General features: G+C 39.1%; 1 protein-coding gene across 3 annotated transcripts in view; it reads right to left on the reverse strand.

Moving 5' to 3' along the window:
* Positions 1-1,137: 1,137 nt before the first annotated feature.
* WDR70 (WD repeat domain 70) overlaps positions 1,138-16,784 on the reverse strand; it is a 294,335-nt gene continuing 278,688 nt past the window's right edge. For all 3 annotated transcript variants that reach the window (XM_047766810.1, XM_047766803.1, XM_047766821.1), the window contains exon 18: positions 1,138-1,306. In XM_047766810.1, the coding sequence (XP_047622766.1) occupies positions 1,219-1,306 (88 nt within the window). In that variant the 3' untranslated portion in view covers positions 1,138-1,218. The remainder of the gene's footprint in view (positions 1,307-16,784) is intronic.

Genomic DNA, 16,784 nt, shown 5'->3' on the forward strand with positions numbered 1-16,784 from the left:
TGAAAGTGCACGTCCTTGTCTTGTTCCTGATCTTAGTGGGAATGTTTTCCATTTTTCACCACTGAGAATGATATTTGCTGTGGGTTCTTCATATATATATATATATACATTTTATTATGTTGAGGTAAGATTCTCTCTATCCTCACTCTCTGGAGTTTTTATCAGAAATGGATGTTGAATTTTGTCAAAAACCTTTTCTGCATCTATTGAGATGAAACTAATGTCTATCTTTATATGGATAAAAATCAGGCCAAGTCTATATCACTAGCTCTATTTTAAAAGAACAAAGATTTAGTATACATTTACTGCATATCTGGTATTAATCCTATCCTCTTATCTAATCCTTTTGACAAACCTATGAAGATGTTATACTATTATTATCTGAGTTTAGAAGAGGGAAGCTCTGTCATGGTGACCCAAACAGTAAAGAGCAGAGCCAAGAATGGAACCCTATCAGTCTGACTTCAAAGCCTGCTTCCTAACTCCTAAGCACTGTTTTCTGCTGTTGAATGATAATCAGGTACACGTTCTTCCCTAGTATGGCAATACTTTTAGTTTGAACTCAGCCTAATTATTTATACTCATGTAAACAACCGTTGTGAAATTATCCAGAAATATTCAACATTTTGATGTCTACTTCCATATTATGCTCCTAGAGTTGCTCAAGACAGATGTACATCTCAATGCACATTCCCCTCCCCCAAGACAAAAGAACCTGTATGAGACCAATAACTGTTGAATAAAGTTTCCAAATACCTAAAGTACTTGGTAATACACTAAGAATCTATTTCCTATTTACTCATAATACAGTTTAATGGCTATAGGTAAAAAAAAATGTAAGCAGGAGTTCCTGCTGTGGCACAGTGGATTAAGAATCCAAATGCAGCAGCTCAGGTCACTGTGGAGGAGTGAGTTCAACCCCTGGCCTGGTACAGTGGGTTAAAAGATCCAGTGTTGCCACAGCTGCAGCGTAGGTCACAGCTGTGGCTCAAATTCAATCCCTGGCCCAGGACCTTCCATGTGTCATGGGTACAGCCATTAAAAAAAACCAAAAAACAAACAAACAAACAAAACAGAAAATATAAGCACAATTACCAATCTTCTGATTGGTTCAATAATGCAAAGAACAAAACCTGCTCATAAAAATGTGTTTTTATTTCATTAAAAAAATGTTCAGTATCCCTTCCACTCATGCAAACAGCTCTCATGTGAGAGTCTTCAAATTTTACGTTTTTTCCATTCTGGCTCATTTTTTGTTTCCTCATCATCAGATTCAACTTGGGCAAACATGGTTTTGGGCTGAGTCCTAAAAGAGAGTTAAGAAGAGGAAAAATTTAGTTGGCAAGTGTTTATTAGACTTTACCACTCTCATCAAGTGGAAGTACATTTAGGAAATCAACTATATCTCAATTATTAGACATCATTAAATCTCTGGCAAAGAAAAGGATGACGGACACTTAATTACGTTCAGATTCTTTTAAAGGTTTTCCTTCTGTGGCAGACTGTGTATGTTTTCCTTTTCTTAAATAAAATGAAAACATCAGTCATAAAAAAAAAAAGAAAATATAAGCACAATTACTGTACACACAGAACCCTCCTCTCCTTCAAACTCAGGCTAACTAGGACCATTTGGGAGGCCAAACTACAGTCTCCAAGCAAGAATCTACATGACTTTTATTTATAACTCTCTAGGCTGTTCCTACTTAAGTAGTCCAAAGGAATGTGATTATGGTGAACACGAATAAGAGAATTTGAGTCAACAGTTTTCTTATCTGATGAGTTTAAAATAATAGATAATAGATACAGTAATTCAGGCACTGCCAGAAAAACAAAACAAAACAACAACAGCACAAAACAACAAGCAAATGAATATTCCCTCCACCCAAATCAATGCATAGACATGTCAAGCATTTTAGGACTTACCACCTGTAATACTGGCACACAGTATATCAAGCAACCTCTGCATTAGAACCTGCTGTACTTTGTAAACCTATCTGGTTCAATGATATTCCTTTTTACACTGTTCACACAGAAAATAATTTCAAGAAAATATCAAATGGTTATAACTGATGCCCCTTCTGGTCATGCTACTGATGATTTCCTTTTAAAAACAGCTTTACTACATTATGAGGACACATTAAAGCATTATATCTGAAGATGATATACTTTAGTTTGCACCTTCCTTTACAATTCAAGTCCCTATATCAAGATAATTCCAGAATGGTAAAAATAATGACCATTTTTTTTTTTTTGTCTTTTTGTCATTTTTTAGGCCGCTTCCGTGGCATATGGAGGTTCCCAGGCTAGGGGTCGAATTGGAGCTGTAGCCGCCGCCGGCCTACTCCACAGCCACGGCAACGCAGGATCGGAGCCACATCTGCGACCTACACCCCAGCTCATGGCAACACGGGATCCTTAACCCACTGAGCAAGGCCAGGGATCGAACCTGCAACCTCATGGTTCCTAGTCGGATTCATTAGCCACTGAGCCACAACGGGAACTCCAGTAATTCCTTTCATTTGGCAAGTGAAACAGGGTTAAAATCTTATATTACTCAACAGGTGACTGCCAGAGGGGAGGGGGCTGAGGGAGGAGAGAAATAGATGAGGGAGATGAAGAGGTACAAACTTCCAGTTACAAAGTACATGAGTCATGAGTATGAAAGGTACAGTGTGGGGAACAGGTTCAATAATTATGTGATATCTTTGTACAACGACAGCAGATAACTAGACTTATCAGGATGATCACTGTAAAATGTATAGAAATATCAAATCACTATGTTGTATACCAGGAACTAACACAGATAGAGCTTTAGGTCAACTACACTTTAAAAACAAACAAATTCATAGAAAAAGAGACCAGATTTGTGGTTATCAAAGCTGGGGGGTGGGGGGAGCAGGAGTTGGAGGAAGCCAGTCAAAAGGTACAAACTTCAAGTTATAAGACAAATAAGTACCAGGGGTGTAACATACGACATGATGTATATAATTAACACTGCTGTAGGTTGTATATGAAAGTTGTCAAGAGAAGAAATCCTGGAGTTCTCATCCACGGTGAAAAAAAAAGGGGGGGTTTTATTTCTTTAATTTGTATCTAGAAATGTGTGTAATTGGCTTACTTTGCTGTACAACAGACCTTGAAGAAACACTGTAAATCAATGATACTTTAATAATAATAAAATTGTATCTATATGAGATGATAGCTATTCACTGAACTTACTGTGATAGTCATTTCATGATGTATGTAAGTCAGATCTTTATGCTGTACTCCTTAAACTTGTACAGTGCTGTGTGTCAATTATACTGCAATAAAATTGAAAGGAAAAAATCCTTATATTACTTCTTGCTATTTCCTTATTATTGTGAAGGAGAAATATAAACCTTCCATGCTGTGCTGTTCTGAGGCAAGCCATGTGCTAGAACTCCTCGTGCATAACTTAGTCACACTATTCCTGTCTCTCCAGCTACCTACCTAGAGAGCCCATGCTGTCCCCATACACAATCCAGGTGGTTAAATTTCTTGTTGGCGCTTTAAGACACTCTTATGTCATCTATAAACAAGTCATAGCTTTAACATTTCCAAAACCAGCTATGTATTTTCAAAGGTCATGAGTTGCTGCTTTACTAGAGAGTAGAAGCCTTGGCTTTCTAACATGCTACAAACAGGGCAACTGGTGCTCCTGACATATTTCATCTTCTGGCAAAGCTGTTGACCCCTTGAGTATAGACAAATCTGCACAGGAACAAGTTTGTCTGGTTTAAAAAAAATCCTTTGGAAGCTTGAAGCTGTGAGGAGTCCCTGAGCTAAGCCTCAGGCTGGGGATCCATTCCCAGTGTGGCCACTGACTTGCTTTGCTACCTGGGAACAGGTGTTTCCCTTCTCAGGGGGTTGATTTCCTCCTCTATCAAATGTGGGGGTTGATCTTGATTAGTGGGTCCCAAAGGACTAAAAGTCCGGGGTAGATGAAGAGGAAGTGTGTGTTTTTAACATTAATTCAAGCACAATACAAACAGAAAAGTGCATAGTTCATAAATGTACAGTTCCCTGGATTTTCAAAAACTGGACATGCCATCTGGAAACCAACACCCAGATGAAGAAAGAGCAGGACTAATGGCTCTGAGGCCCCTCATACCCCTCTGCAGTTACTAACACCCCACCTACCCCGGGTACAGGTAACCATATCCTGATCTCGGTTGGCATAGATGAGCCTCCCCTGTGTTGGTCCCATCACTGTGTCACGCCTAGAGTGTGCACTATTTTGTGCCTGGTTTCTACCATTCAGCATCATCCATGGTGCTGTTTGTATTGAAGATATTTGCAGCAATACATTCCAAAAAATGCAAAAAAAAAAAATGAAGATAATACTGTGAGTTAAAATATGTTTAAGTTAAATGACTTTATTCTAAGAAAATGTGCTTCTATCTATATTTTGCAATAAAATGTCCTGGAAAGTTTTTTTTTTTAATCCTTAGAATTAGCTATTTAATTTCTAAGGGAATTAAAAGAACATGGTCCTCTAAAGATACTTGGCAATGCTTCATAAGACACCCACTCATCAATGTTACTTGAAATGAGAATTATTAAGAAGTTGTAGAGGTGCTTTTTTTTGGATATAAAAAAAGAAACAGGTTCACAGGAAAAAATTCTAGAGCTTGAAAAAGCTATTTCATTTATGTAGTTACTTTTTTTTTTTTTATAATCCACCTACTTCCAAAAGTATTTTTAGTAGGTTGGTGGCTAACACTGAAAGGCACAGAATCAATGGAACTATTTAACGAAGGGCAGAAGAGAGTAATGATGGCAGGGAGGCTTGGGGGACCATTCTGGGGGCATGGAAACAGTCTATAAGCTTGACTAAAGTGATGATTACATAGGTATATACATTTGTCAAGACGTGAAATGAGTGTGTTTTGTATTTCATTGTATATAAACTGTATCTCAATAAAATGGACCTATAAAGAAAAATAAATGAGCAGAAAGCCAAGGATAAAGCAATGAAAAGGTATATAACTAAGCATAAAACTTAGCACTAAATTTCCTACCAGCCAAAGCAAAAGCAAAAGAAAAAAATAAAGATTAGTTTTTCAAAGGAGATATCTTTTTTCCCCCAGCAATGACCTCAGCAAAATTCAATGAGTAAATTTTTACATCCCAGTCACATAGGCTCTTACTTTTTATAACCAGACCTAACAATTTCCTTTTCCTCTCCAGGTATTTTAAAGGATGTCAATTTGTTTGGAAGGTTGAATGGTTTTCTTTGTGAAAATCCATGAATTTATTTTAAATTCCACTTTTGAAATAATAAAAATGTTGATAGCCAACAGCCATGTTAAGTGTATTCAACATCAAATTATAACACTTAGTTTCATGTTCTGCTTAGCGTGCATTCAACCGCCATGCTCTCCTTCCCCAGATGGCCAAAACGAAGGCATAAACTAGTGTCCAAAGTTTCCCACTTGTTTACTACGTTTTCTTTCATTTTGCCAAGTAGGGAATAACTAAGCATAAGGACTAGGCTCCTTTTAACAAATTGTGTTGGGAATACTCTATGTCCACATGCAATGAAACAGGACCCTTACCTTATGCCACAAACAAAAGTTAACTCAGCAGAGATCATGGACCTAAACCCAAGAGCAAAAACTATAAAACTCCTAGAAGCAAATTTAGGGGAAAGTGTTATAACATAGGATTGGGCAATGATTTTTTTTTTATATGACACCAAAATCATAGGCAACAACAAAAGTAGGCAAAACAGACTACATCAAAATCTACAGCTATGGATCAAAGGACACAATCAACAGTCTGAAGTAAGGAGTTGCTGTTGGAGTTCCCGTTATGGCTCAGTGGAAACGAACCAGACCAGTATCCATGAGGATTTGGGTTTGATATCTGGCCTCATTCAGTGGGTTAAGGAACTGGCATTGCCACGAGCTGTGGTGTAGGTCACAGATGTGGCTCAGATCTGGCAATGCTGTGGCGCAGGCTGGCAGCTGTAGCTCTGGTTCGATTCCTAGCCTGGGAACTTCCATATGCCACAAGTGTGGCCATAAAAATAAATAAATAAATAGTTACTGTTTAGTGGGTATAGAATTTTAGTTCTGCAAGATGAAAAGACTTCTAGAGATTGGTTTCACAACACTGTGAACGTACTTAACACCAAGATGTATACCTAATAATGGTTCAGATGGTAAATTTTATGTGATATGTATTTTACAAAAATTGAAAAAAAAGAAAGAAAAGAAAAGAAGGCTCTTGGACATGGGAGTAAGAAAGAACAAGCCCCCTTCCTGGGATAAAAGGGAGGCACCTTGGAAAGGGCCTCAGCTTCCAACCAGGGGCCATGCCTAGAGCAGGGCTTCTCAAACCATCTGTGGTGCAAGGCCAGTCTTTGTTTGCTAATTTCCAACCACTTGCAGATAAATATTTCTAGAAAAATTAAAAGACTAAAATACAGATCCAAATTTTTTATTAGAGTCAATAAATATATCAAACTACTATAAAGTTTGCTAAGCTTATCTTGTCAGCGCTGGCTGGTGGACCACACTGTGCATAGCCTCTGCTGGGTGCTCCACCCCTCCCCTAGTTTGGGAAAGAAAGGAGTCAAGCAGGGCCCTGAAACCAGACTGTGGAGTAAGAATTTGTCTTCTTAACATAAACTTTTATGCATGATGAGCTTCTTCCAACTGCAGGAAAATATTTCTCACATCTAGAGGAGCTGGCCTTGTATGATTCTACTGAAGGCTTGGTGAAGGAATGAAGCCTGAGGTTGCACAGTCTCGGGGCTACCCTTTAAGGAGCAGTCTGTAATTCTCAGGAGTTAGGCCTGGGGAAGTGAAGGGAGATGCGGCCCACAGAGGGAAGTCTCTCTCATTCCAATCCTTCTTGCCCCCAGACCAACATTCTTACAGCACCGTTCAGCACCTCCCCTAAGAGCTGTATGTTGTTTGCTGAATAAGGACAAAGTTCTTCAAAAAATATTATTTGAGGGAATTCTGTCGTGGCCCAGTAGTTAATGAATGTGACTAGTATCTGTGAGGACACGGGTTCGATCCCTGGTCTTGTTCAGTGGGTTAAGGATCCCACGTTGCTGCGGCTGTGGCATAGGCCAGCGGCTACAGCTCTGATTCGGACCCTAGCCTGGGAACCTCCATATGCCGTGGGTGTGGCCCTAAAAAGACAAGAGATTAAAAAAAAAAAACGTGATTTGACTTCAGCACAGTGAATATCTCTGTCTCATCTAGGGAATGCCAGTGTTTTATAGAAGCAAAGTGAGAGAATTACAGCTTTAAACCTTGCAGCTATTCTTTGTCAGCAATTTTGATCTTTAAATTTACTTCCAGCAGGTTTTTTGTTGTTGTTGTTTTTGTTTTTTTTGTCTTTTTGCCTTTTTCTAGGGCCACTCCCTCGGCACATGGAGCTTCCCAGGCTAGGGGTGCAATTGGAGCTGTAGCCACCAGCCTACGCCAGAGCCACAGCAACGTGGGATCTGAGCTGCGTCTGCAACCTACACCACAGCTCACAGCAACGCCGGATCGTTAACCCACCCAGCAAGGCCAGGGATCGAACCCACAACCTCATGGTTCCTAGTCGGATTCGTTAACCACTGCGCCACAATGGGAACTCCTAACTTCCAACAGGTTTTCTGTTGAAATTTTTTGGAAACCCTTATATGAAGACGACCAAAAATATTCAATTCAGGACTATTTAGGGCATTTAAAACGGATTTCTTCAGTCACCACTTTTCAAGATGATGAAGAACAGAGATGATTACAGACAACTTCCAGGAGAGTTAGGAACAGAACCAGGAGACTTCTTCCCCGGGAGTGTGGCCTAATTTGCCCCTGGCATAGCAAACTACTATAAAAGTAAATTCACAGTGTCAAGCAACAGCAAAATAACACATGCAGCAAAGATAAAACAGTGTGAAAACACTTAAAAAAGCTGGCCCAGAAATTCCTACTTTTAAAACCAACAGGAAGCCAACAAATAAACAACAACAAAAACCTTCTAAGTCTCTACTAACCTTGTCACTGGCCACATAAAATGGATTCTGCTGGAAGAAGTGGAATTTACACACTCATCTTAACATCAACTCTTTTCAGTGCTTCGATGAGGAAAAGTAGAAGAAACCAAGCCAAATGGGCACAGAAGACATAGCAGCAACTCAGGCGATACCCATATAAATAATGTGCAAGAAATATATTCTGTTGCCCCAAGAAAGCATTTCCGTGACCCACTCATTCCCTGTCTTCTATTTCATCAGTTTCTCCAGAATTCTATTGCCTCCTTTTTTAAGAGGCAGGAAGTTGTTAACTCAAACTTACAGCCTCATGAAAGACTGACCTCAGATCAAGCCTATAAAGGGACTGATCTGAAGAAAAAGGACATCAGGGACACATTCCTTTTAGCGTAAGCCGGCAACCCAGGAATGCACCCACTTTACTGAAATCAGCTTTATCCAGACTATTTATTTTACTGGTGTACTGACCACACTGACCCATTTCTCTCAAATGTTAACTGAAAACTTAAACTTACATAAGGCTGATGTGAAACTTGCATTTTCCAGTTTGATTAACTCATCTGGCCAATAGTAAACATTTTTCACTTGACTACATATGTCATCTTGTTTACGAGAATTACCAAGAAAAGGGGAGCAGATTAGAGAGCAACAGAGTTATTACTGCCGACCATCAAATAAATGAATCAGAGGAGGGCTGAAGGGTTTTGCTTTCTTTCATTTTAGCTTCAGCAAACTCTACATTTGCTAATAGTTAATATTTCACGAAGTAAACATAAAAGCTGAAGCAAAGGTCTTTCTCGAATCTATAAATTATAGCTGCGCTGATTAATTTTCCCCTTGGAACATATTTTTACAGTGAATTCCCAAAGTTATTTGTTCAAAGTGAATCTTTTCCAGCAACTGTGTATACCGAAAAATGACAGAAGCCCAAGAGAAACCAAGTCCCACCTTTGGTATTTGCATCCAGAGGAATTTTGTGCAGAATAATCAGTAATGAATAAAAATTCCCCTTGCAATCTTCTAAGAGAGCATGTTTAGGGTGCAGTGTTTGTGTAAGAGATGCAAAGCATAATTTAGCAAGGCTGGCTTTCTCTTCTGACTAAGCTCTAACCTAGGCTTTCTATATTCCTCCTCCAGTGCCCTCGCCTGAGCACTTTAGCTGCAAAGGGAAGTCCGCAGTCAAATTATTTTTAGTTATGGATATTCTCCAGATATGATTCATTCAAAAAGCATAAAGCGAGCTCCAGGGTAAGAAAATGAATCTGAGGGCAAATCACTTGTCATATTTAGTCATCAGTATGTGACTCTAAACCATAAGCTTTTTTGGCTCAGGGCCCATTGTTTATTATGAAGGAAAACCTCAAAGCCAAAGTCAGTCAGAGCCATGACTTGACAATCTGACACACTTGTTAACCCTGTTAGAATGAATACGGTCCAGATGAACTCTGACCCAGTCACCACAACTGCAGAATTATGAAGATATAATAAAGCCTTGACCAAAAGATTCCACTTGAAATGGTCCCTTCTTTCTGGAGAAGAGCTCATCAAAGATAATTAAAAAAAAAAAAAATATTAGGGATGCGTAAGAAGATGAGAGGCAACAAGATGTTTCTAGATAAAGAATGTTCTATCTTCTTCAGGAAATAAACTCATACTATTTTGGAAAGTAGATAAACATATCTCAGACTCATTAAATAGGATATACTAACGTTTATGTGAGAGTTCAAAGACTGGGAGAGGGTGGCGAAAGGGACATATATGAAATCTGTGCAAATCAGAACAAAAGGAACCCTCTAAAATCACCATCAGATGCCATTAATAAGTGGGCAAATGCGTTCAAATATTAAATCTTTACAGGGCACAAAGGCCTGGAGCAGCCCAGGTAATAGTAATGCCCCCCTTAAGCTTACACTTACAAAACACACAATGGTGTGCCGAAATTTCTATTTGAAAATACCTATGAACAGCATGCTCTCCTCTCTAATTTCATAGAAGGGAAACAGCCTCAGTGAAGGTGAGTGAGTCTTGGAGTTAGGATCTAAACCGCAAGACTCCTGATTCTTAGTCTAGGGTCTGCCAAGGTCATGGTGGCTCACACAGTCATCTTTTCAGCTTTACTCTCACTCAGCTTTTGTTTTTGTTTTTTTTTAATGATTTTAATTTTTTTCCATGATAGCTGGTTTACAGTGTTCTGTCAATTGTCTACTGTACAGCAGGGTGACCCAGTCACACATACATGTATACATTCCTTTTTCTCACATTATCAGGCTTCATCATAAGTGACTAGATACAGTTCCCAGTGCTATACAGCAGGATCTCATTGCTTATTCATCCCAAAGGCAACAGTCTGCATCTATTAACCCCAAATTCCCAGTCCCTCCCACTCCCTCCTCTTCCCACTTGGCAACCACGAGTCTGTTCTCCAAGTCCATGATTAAGTTTTTGGTTGCTCTGTGATGAGAAGCAGTACACTGTAATAGGCAAAAGCAGAAGCTTGACTCTAAAGCCAGGCCACCTGTGTTCAAATCCCAATGCTGCCTCCTGCTACCTGTATGGCTTTGGTCAAGTTACAAGCCTTAACTTCCTCATGTGTAAAATTGGAACAGTAATACCACTCTCCTCATACTGTTGTGAGGATTAAGCGAATAATACATATAAAGTTTTTAAACAAGGCTGACACAGTGTAAATACAGTGACAGCGTCATTATTACCATACACCTTGCTTTGGCTATCAGGTGTTCCGCACTCCCTATTTTCAAAGGTCATATGTGAACTATATTTGATAAAATAATTTACATATTAAATATAACATAGCAGCTTGCTAGTTTATAAAAAATTCTGAGGGAAATCGTTTTCTGTGTAAATAACCTGTCTGCAGGATGAATCTCTATAATAGAAATTACCTACTCTATACATTTAAATTTTTGCAAGAGCAAGTCAGTTGTGGTTTATTTAAAATAATTACTCTTGTATTATAACCAGACTTCGGTGTGCAGATTAATCACCTGGAGAACTTAAGGTGCAGATTCCCAGGCCCAATCTCTCAGTCTAATTGAGTTGGGGAGAAGTCGAGAAGTCTGCATGTCTAATCTTTCCAACTCCGTCATAGACAGTCCAGAGAAACACTGGGCTGTATAGGGAATCTGGTGATCAGTGATATTGGCCACACGAGTGTAACTCAGGAAAAAAGAGTTATATTTTTCTCTGTGGGTTTAGGCCTCTTCCTGACACAAATACTATATAAAGCTTTACTCCAAGAGTGACCTTGTTAAATATCGCCTACTAATTCAACATGACTTAAATGGATCATTTACAGATGGGAATGATATTTTAATACACACACATATCCACGTATCCTATATCAGACAAGACCTGCACACTGAAAATTAAATTGACCGAACCAGCAATAATGGCAGCTTATCTGGCAAGAAAAATGACCGTGGCTGACAAAGCTGTCAGGCTGTCGGGCTACTGGCCAGGGTTCAGGCTTCCACAACTATCCCTGTTGATGTGTAAGCGAATAGCGTTCTGGATCTTTATCCTGCCCACTCCCCAGCCAGCTCCTCTCCCCTCCTTCCAGCAACATCTTTTGACAAGCAACTGTAATCAAATCCACCCATGTGTAGCTAAACAAGACTCTTCCGTGATTCTGCTGTGTTTTAAAACCTTCGTGGCTATTACATTGTGAGTGCCAGGAATGAAATTTAAATATTCAAGGTAAAGCATTCAAAGACTCTGTTCTCATCAATGGAGATTAAAGGTGAGTATATGTCATGTGCAAGCAGAGTAACATCGAACTGCTTTTCTGTGATAAAGCAAGATACAGTAAATCTTCATTTCATCACTGACACAAGTCAATTGCAGTGAAGAAAAACAACCAGACACACAATCTCGATTGCAGTGACCTTTATGAAAAGATCCTTTTAAATAGTAGCTTCCCTTCAAACATTTTGCCACTTGGCAGTAAACAGTATACTCTAGCAGGTGAACACAGGAGAAACTGCGCTGCAATTCTGGCTAACAAATCACACGCCACAGAGAGCCAGCACCATGAACTCACTATGCAATAAATGTAAGGTGACAAACCTGAGTGGAGGGAAAGAGATGGGAGCAAAACGCAGTTGCAGAAAGGTGTACGTTAAGAGAGGTCACTGGCCTGTGAAAAGCTCATTAAAAGCTCAAGAGAAATGAAGTCTAATTCTAGTTGCAATCATTATGAACTGCAAGTCTCTACATTTCAGTCTCCTCACATGTAAGGTCAGGCTATGACAACACCTGTTCTACCCATTTTTGCGAAGCTGCTATTAAAGTTGCTTATAACTCCGCTATAAATATAACTAAATCGACTCTGGTGCAGGAAAATGTCATTAGCAAACAGTAACAATGAACAAAAACAATTTCTGCTTCAGTTAATTCTATTGAAAGAAAGTTGAAAATCTGGATGGATTTTTTTTTCCCCAAGAAAATATTAATTCCCAGCCCAACTAAGAAGAGTCAGAAAATCCAAATAGTCTACTCACCACGAGGGGATGGAAAAGAAAGAAAAATTATGGAATCACTACTCACCCTCCCTTCCACAAAAGCATCAAGCTTTTTGACAGTTCTGCAACCGAATTCTATCAAATTTTTACAAGTGATATTCAAAACAGTTTGAGAGTAGATATAGAAAAGGAAAATTTTTATGAAAGCAGCCTAATGCCTGACAAGAGTAAACCATAACCTTGTGAGAGTCATACGAAAGGTGCAATTATTAGGAAGTTTGTAATAAAATTAACATCCATTGATCAAAGCAGAAATACATAGAGACGCTTCCATGGAAATATAACAAAGGAATTCAACAAAACTCAGCATCTATTTCAGATGAACAGGCCTCTGACCTTTTTATGGTGCTTTCTTCCCATGGGAAGCTCTTCCCTTGGATATCTGTATGGTTCATTCTGTCATTTCATTCAAGTCAAAGGTCACTTTAGCACAGGTGCTATCCTGATCACCATATCTAAAAACAGCGCCCTTTTCTCTCCCAGATACTCGATGTCCCCTTATTAGTTTTAGTTTTCTTCATTGCACTTGCTACCGTCTAACATTTATGGATTTATTTACTGTCTGTCATTGTCTATGAGGATATAAGCTCCATAAGCCACAACCTAGAATAGGACCTGACACATTGTGTCTCGTTAATCTTTGTTCAGTGAATACATAAAATAAAAAGAAATGGATTCTTCTTTAACATCTTCCATGTGGGTTCAAAAGTTGTCATGTTTTATGGAGAAATATCATTAAATTGAACAAAATGAAATTGGCAATATTTGACTTTTTTTATCTACAGAAAAGACAATTAACCTAATCCTATTAAAGTTCAAAGTGCGAAAAGGATGTGCACTATCACTGCTATTATTTAACATTCTAGTAGTACTAGTCAATACAATTAGATAAGATAAAGAAATAGGTATACAAGTCAGAAAGAAGGAGGTAAATTTATCATTATTTGCATAGGATATAATTTTATGCCTGTCGGAGTTCCCGTCGTGGCTCAGTGGTTAACGAATCCGACTAGGAACCATGAGGTTGCGGGTTCGGTCCCTGCCCTTGCTCAGTGGGTTAACGATCCGGCGTTGCCGTGAGCTGTGGTGTAGGTTGCAGACGCGGCTCGGATCCCGTGTTGCTGTGGCTCTGGCGTAGGCCAGTGGCTACAGCTCCGATTCAACCCCTAGCCTGGGAACCTCCACATGCCGCGGAAGTGGCCCAAAGAAATAGCAAAAAGACAAAAAAAAAAAAAATTTATGCCTGTAAAGTTTTCTAAAACTGACCACATTAAAATAATTTTTTTTCCCAAATGGGGAAAAAAATGCCATAAACAAAGTCAAAATAAAAATGACTGACTGGCAATGGAGGAGTCAGGCTTTGGCCACAAGTCTGCTTCCCTCCCCCCCTCCCCCCAGGTTGCCAGCCTCTGAAATAAAGGAAACTTTCCTTTCTACCCTGCCCCCTTGCAAAAAAATGTTCACAATACATGACATAAAGAGTTAAGCTCCTTAATGTAAAGAACTCTTACAAATTAATAAGAAAAGAATCAACCAACCTATAGACAAAAGGGCAAAAGATGTAAATAAAAAGTTCACAAGGGGGAGTTCCCTGCTGGTCTAGTGGTTAGGATTTGGATGTTCACTACTGCAGCAGGGATTCAAACCCTAGGCTGGGAACCAAGATCCCACATCAAGCCTCTGCACTCCATGGCAAAAACAAAACAAAACAAAACAAAAAACGTTCATAGGAAAAAGCAGCTTTTAAAATATGAAAAGATGCCTAAAAAGATTAAAATGTAAGTGTAAACTACAATGGAATACAGGCTTTCACCTATCAGATTGGCAAAGATAGAAGGAACATACTCTCTTAACAAGGACGAGGGGAAGGAGGCTCTGATGCCCTGAATAAGTTGGTTAAAAAGTCTCTTTGAAGGAAATTCTGGCACCATATATACAAATTTAAAATACGAACACCCTTTGACGTGGCAATTCTACTTCTAGAAATTTTGCGCATATGGGCAAATACGTATGTCCAAGGATATTAATTTCAGTATTACTTAGAGCAACAAAAGACTGAAAACACTGCAAATGTCCTTCAATAGGGTACTGTTTTAGAAAAGTGCAAAATATCCATACAATGGAAAATATCAAGAAAGTATAAAGCATGAGCTAGATATGGATGGATGGGTCTGGTCCAATTTCCCAAGTAATAAACAAAGCAAAAAACCAACCAACAATCAAAACAACAACAACAAACCCAGCTTGTAAAATATGTTATATACCTGTTTTTAAACAATAAATGTATCTACACATATGTCTGCTCATTTATACATGGACTATCTCTGGGAGGAAATATAAGAAGCTGTCAGCAGTGGGGATCTCTTTAGTAGTAGAACAAAGGAACTGGGGGTTAAAGTCAAAGGGACGTTTTCAAATTTCCACTGTCTACTCTTTGGCATTGCTGTTATTTTTAATTGTGTGCATATATAACTTAAAATATCAGACATGAAAATTAAATTATCAAAATAATTAGTTTTTAGAACTTAGAATAATAACCTGGAAGTTCTAAGGCCAGGTTCCCAGCTTGGGTTTTAGCAATAGCTTGCTATCAAGCTGGTTCTAAAAGCTATCTTCTCAGCGTCTCAATTTTTGCAGTGGTTAAGTCTGACATCTTTCCATGAATTATATATTGCTAATATCAATCATTATTCAGCAAAACATATTATTTCAGTATTTGTGGAAACACCTCAGTGATTTACTTTGTGTATAAATACACATACATCAGAGTTCCCTTGCAGTGCAGTGGGCTAAGGATTCAGTGTTGTCACTACAGGGGTCTGGGTCACTGCTCTTCCACATGCCCTGGGCAAGGCCAAAAAAATCCCCCCAAAACAGACCAAAAAACCACATACACACATCTATTTGGAGCAGTTTACTATCAAAATGACACTTACTGTGCTTGGCAAATTTCAAACCAAGGCTCTGTTTATTCTTCTTCTTTTTTTTTTTTTACTTTTTCTTTTTTAGGGCTACACCTATGGCATATGGAGGTTCCCAGGCTAGGGGTCAAATCAGAGCTGCAGCTGCAGGTCTTCGCCACACCAAATCCTAACTGCATCCAAGACCTACACCACAGCTCATGGTAACACCAGATCTTTTAACCACCTGAGCAAGGCCAGGGATTGAACCTGCATCCTCATGAATGCTAGCCAGATTCTTAACCCATTGAGCCACAACATGAACTCCTAAACAAGTTTTTCGAAGTACTAAAAAAATCCCTAATAATAATAGAAAATAAGTACTTCATTAAAAATAGAAGTGTCAACAGAGGCATGGTCTATAAGCATATCTGAGTGCCAAAGACGTGTTGACATACATTAGTTTATACATACACATAGATTCTATACAAATGAAGGCTACATGCACGCTATTTAGCTGGCCAGCCTTGATATGACCCTCTTAGCTGTTGTAATATGATCCAAGGAATTGTTCAGAGATGTTCCATCTGAACTGTCTGGTTATTAACACACATGGTGAACACCCACCATTGATGTGACACAGTGAAGTCTGTTCTGCTACAACACAGGTAGCAGAGGATGTGGTGCCCTCCCTTAGATGTCTTCAAATCCTAGCATTTTTCTGGAGGTGCTTTCAGTGACAGCAGCAGCACCCATCTCTCTTTGTCAGAGAGCTGTCAGCAGGATGCTAAAGCCCTGGAGAGCTGGAAGTGCCTGAAACGTCTCCCCAGTTCCACCTCCAGCCATCACCAAGACCAAGAGATGCTGGAGCGCAATTATTCCAGTGCTTCTGACCAGGGTCGCCAGGGCTACCCTCTGGGACTAAGCCAAAGCGACACTTTCTGCAACTTTGCTGTTGTGCCTTTGCTTGGCTTAAATCGTCTTTATCCCTGGGTCTGCGTCTAAGGAACCCAAGCCAAGGGAGTGTGTATTTCTTTTATGAAAAGTAGCTTCTAATGATCAGCAGATAGGGGACCAATATCAGTATAATATGTAAACTGAGTTGGTCTTAAAGGATTTTTTCCAGAATACAAACATTTTGAAAAGTGATCAAAGTCCGACTTTCTCATAATTAAGAGGAACTTTAGAAATACATTAAAAAATGTAGGAAACAAGTGCTGAATATACTTTCAACAATACAAAAATACACACGGGCAAACTGAGTCACTGTTTTGTATGAGTTAGTAATTGCAAAATACTTGGAACAACTTAAACACCCATACA

The sequence above is a fragment of the Phacochoerus africanus genome, chromosome 1 (assembly GCF_016906955.1).
Source record: "Phacochoerus africanus isolate WHEZ1 chromosome 1, ROS_Pafr_v1, whole genome shotgun sequence".
Lineage (NCBI taxonomy): Eukaryota > Metazoa > Chordata > Mammalia > Artiodactyla > Suidae > Phacochoerus > Phacochoerus africanus.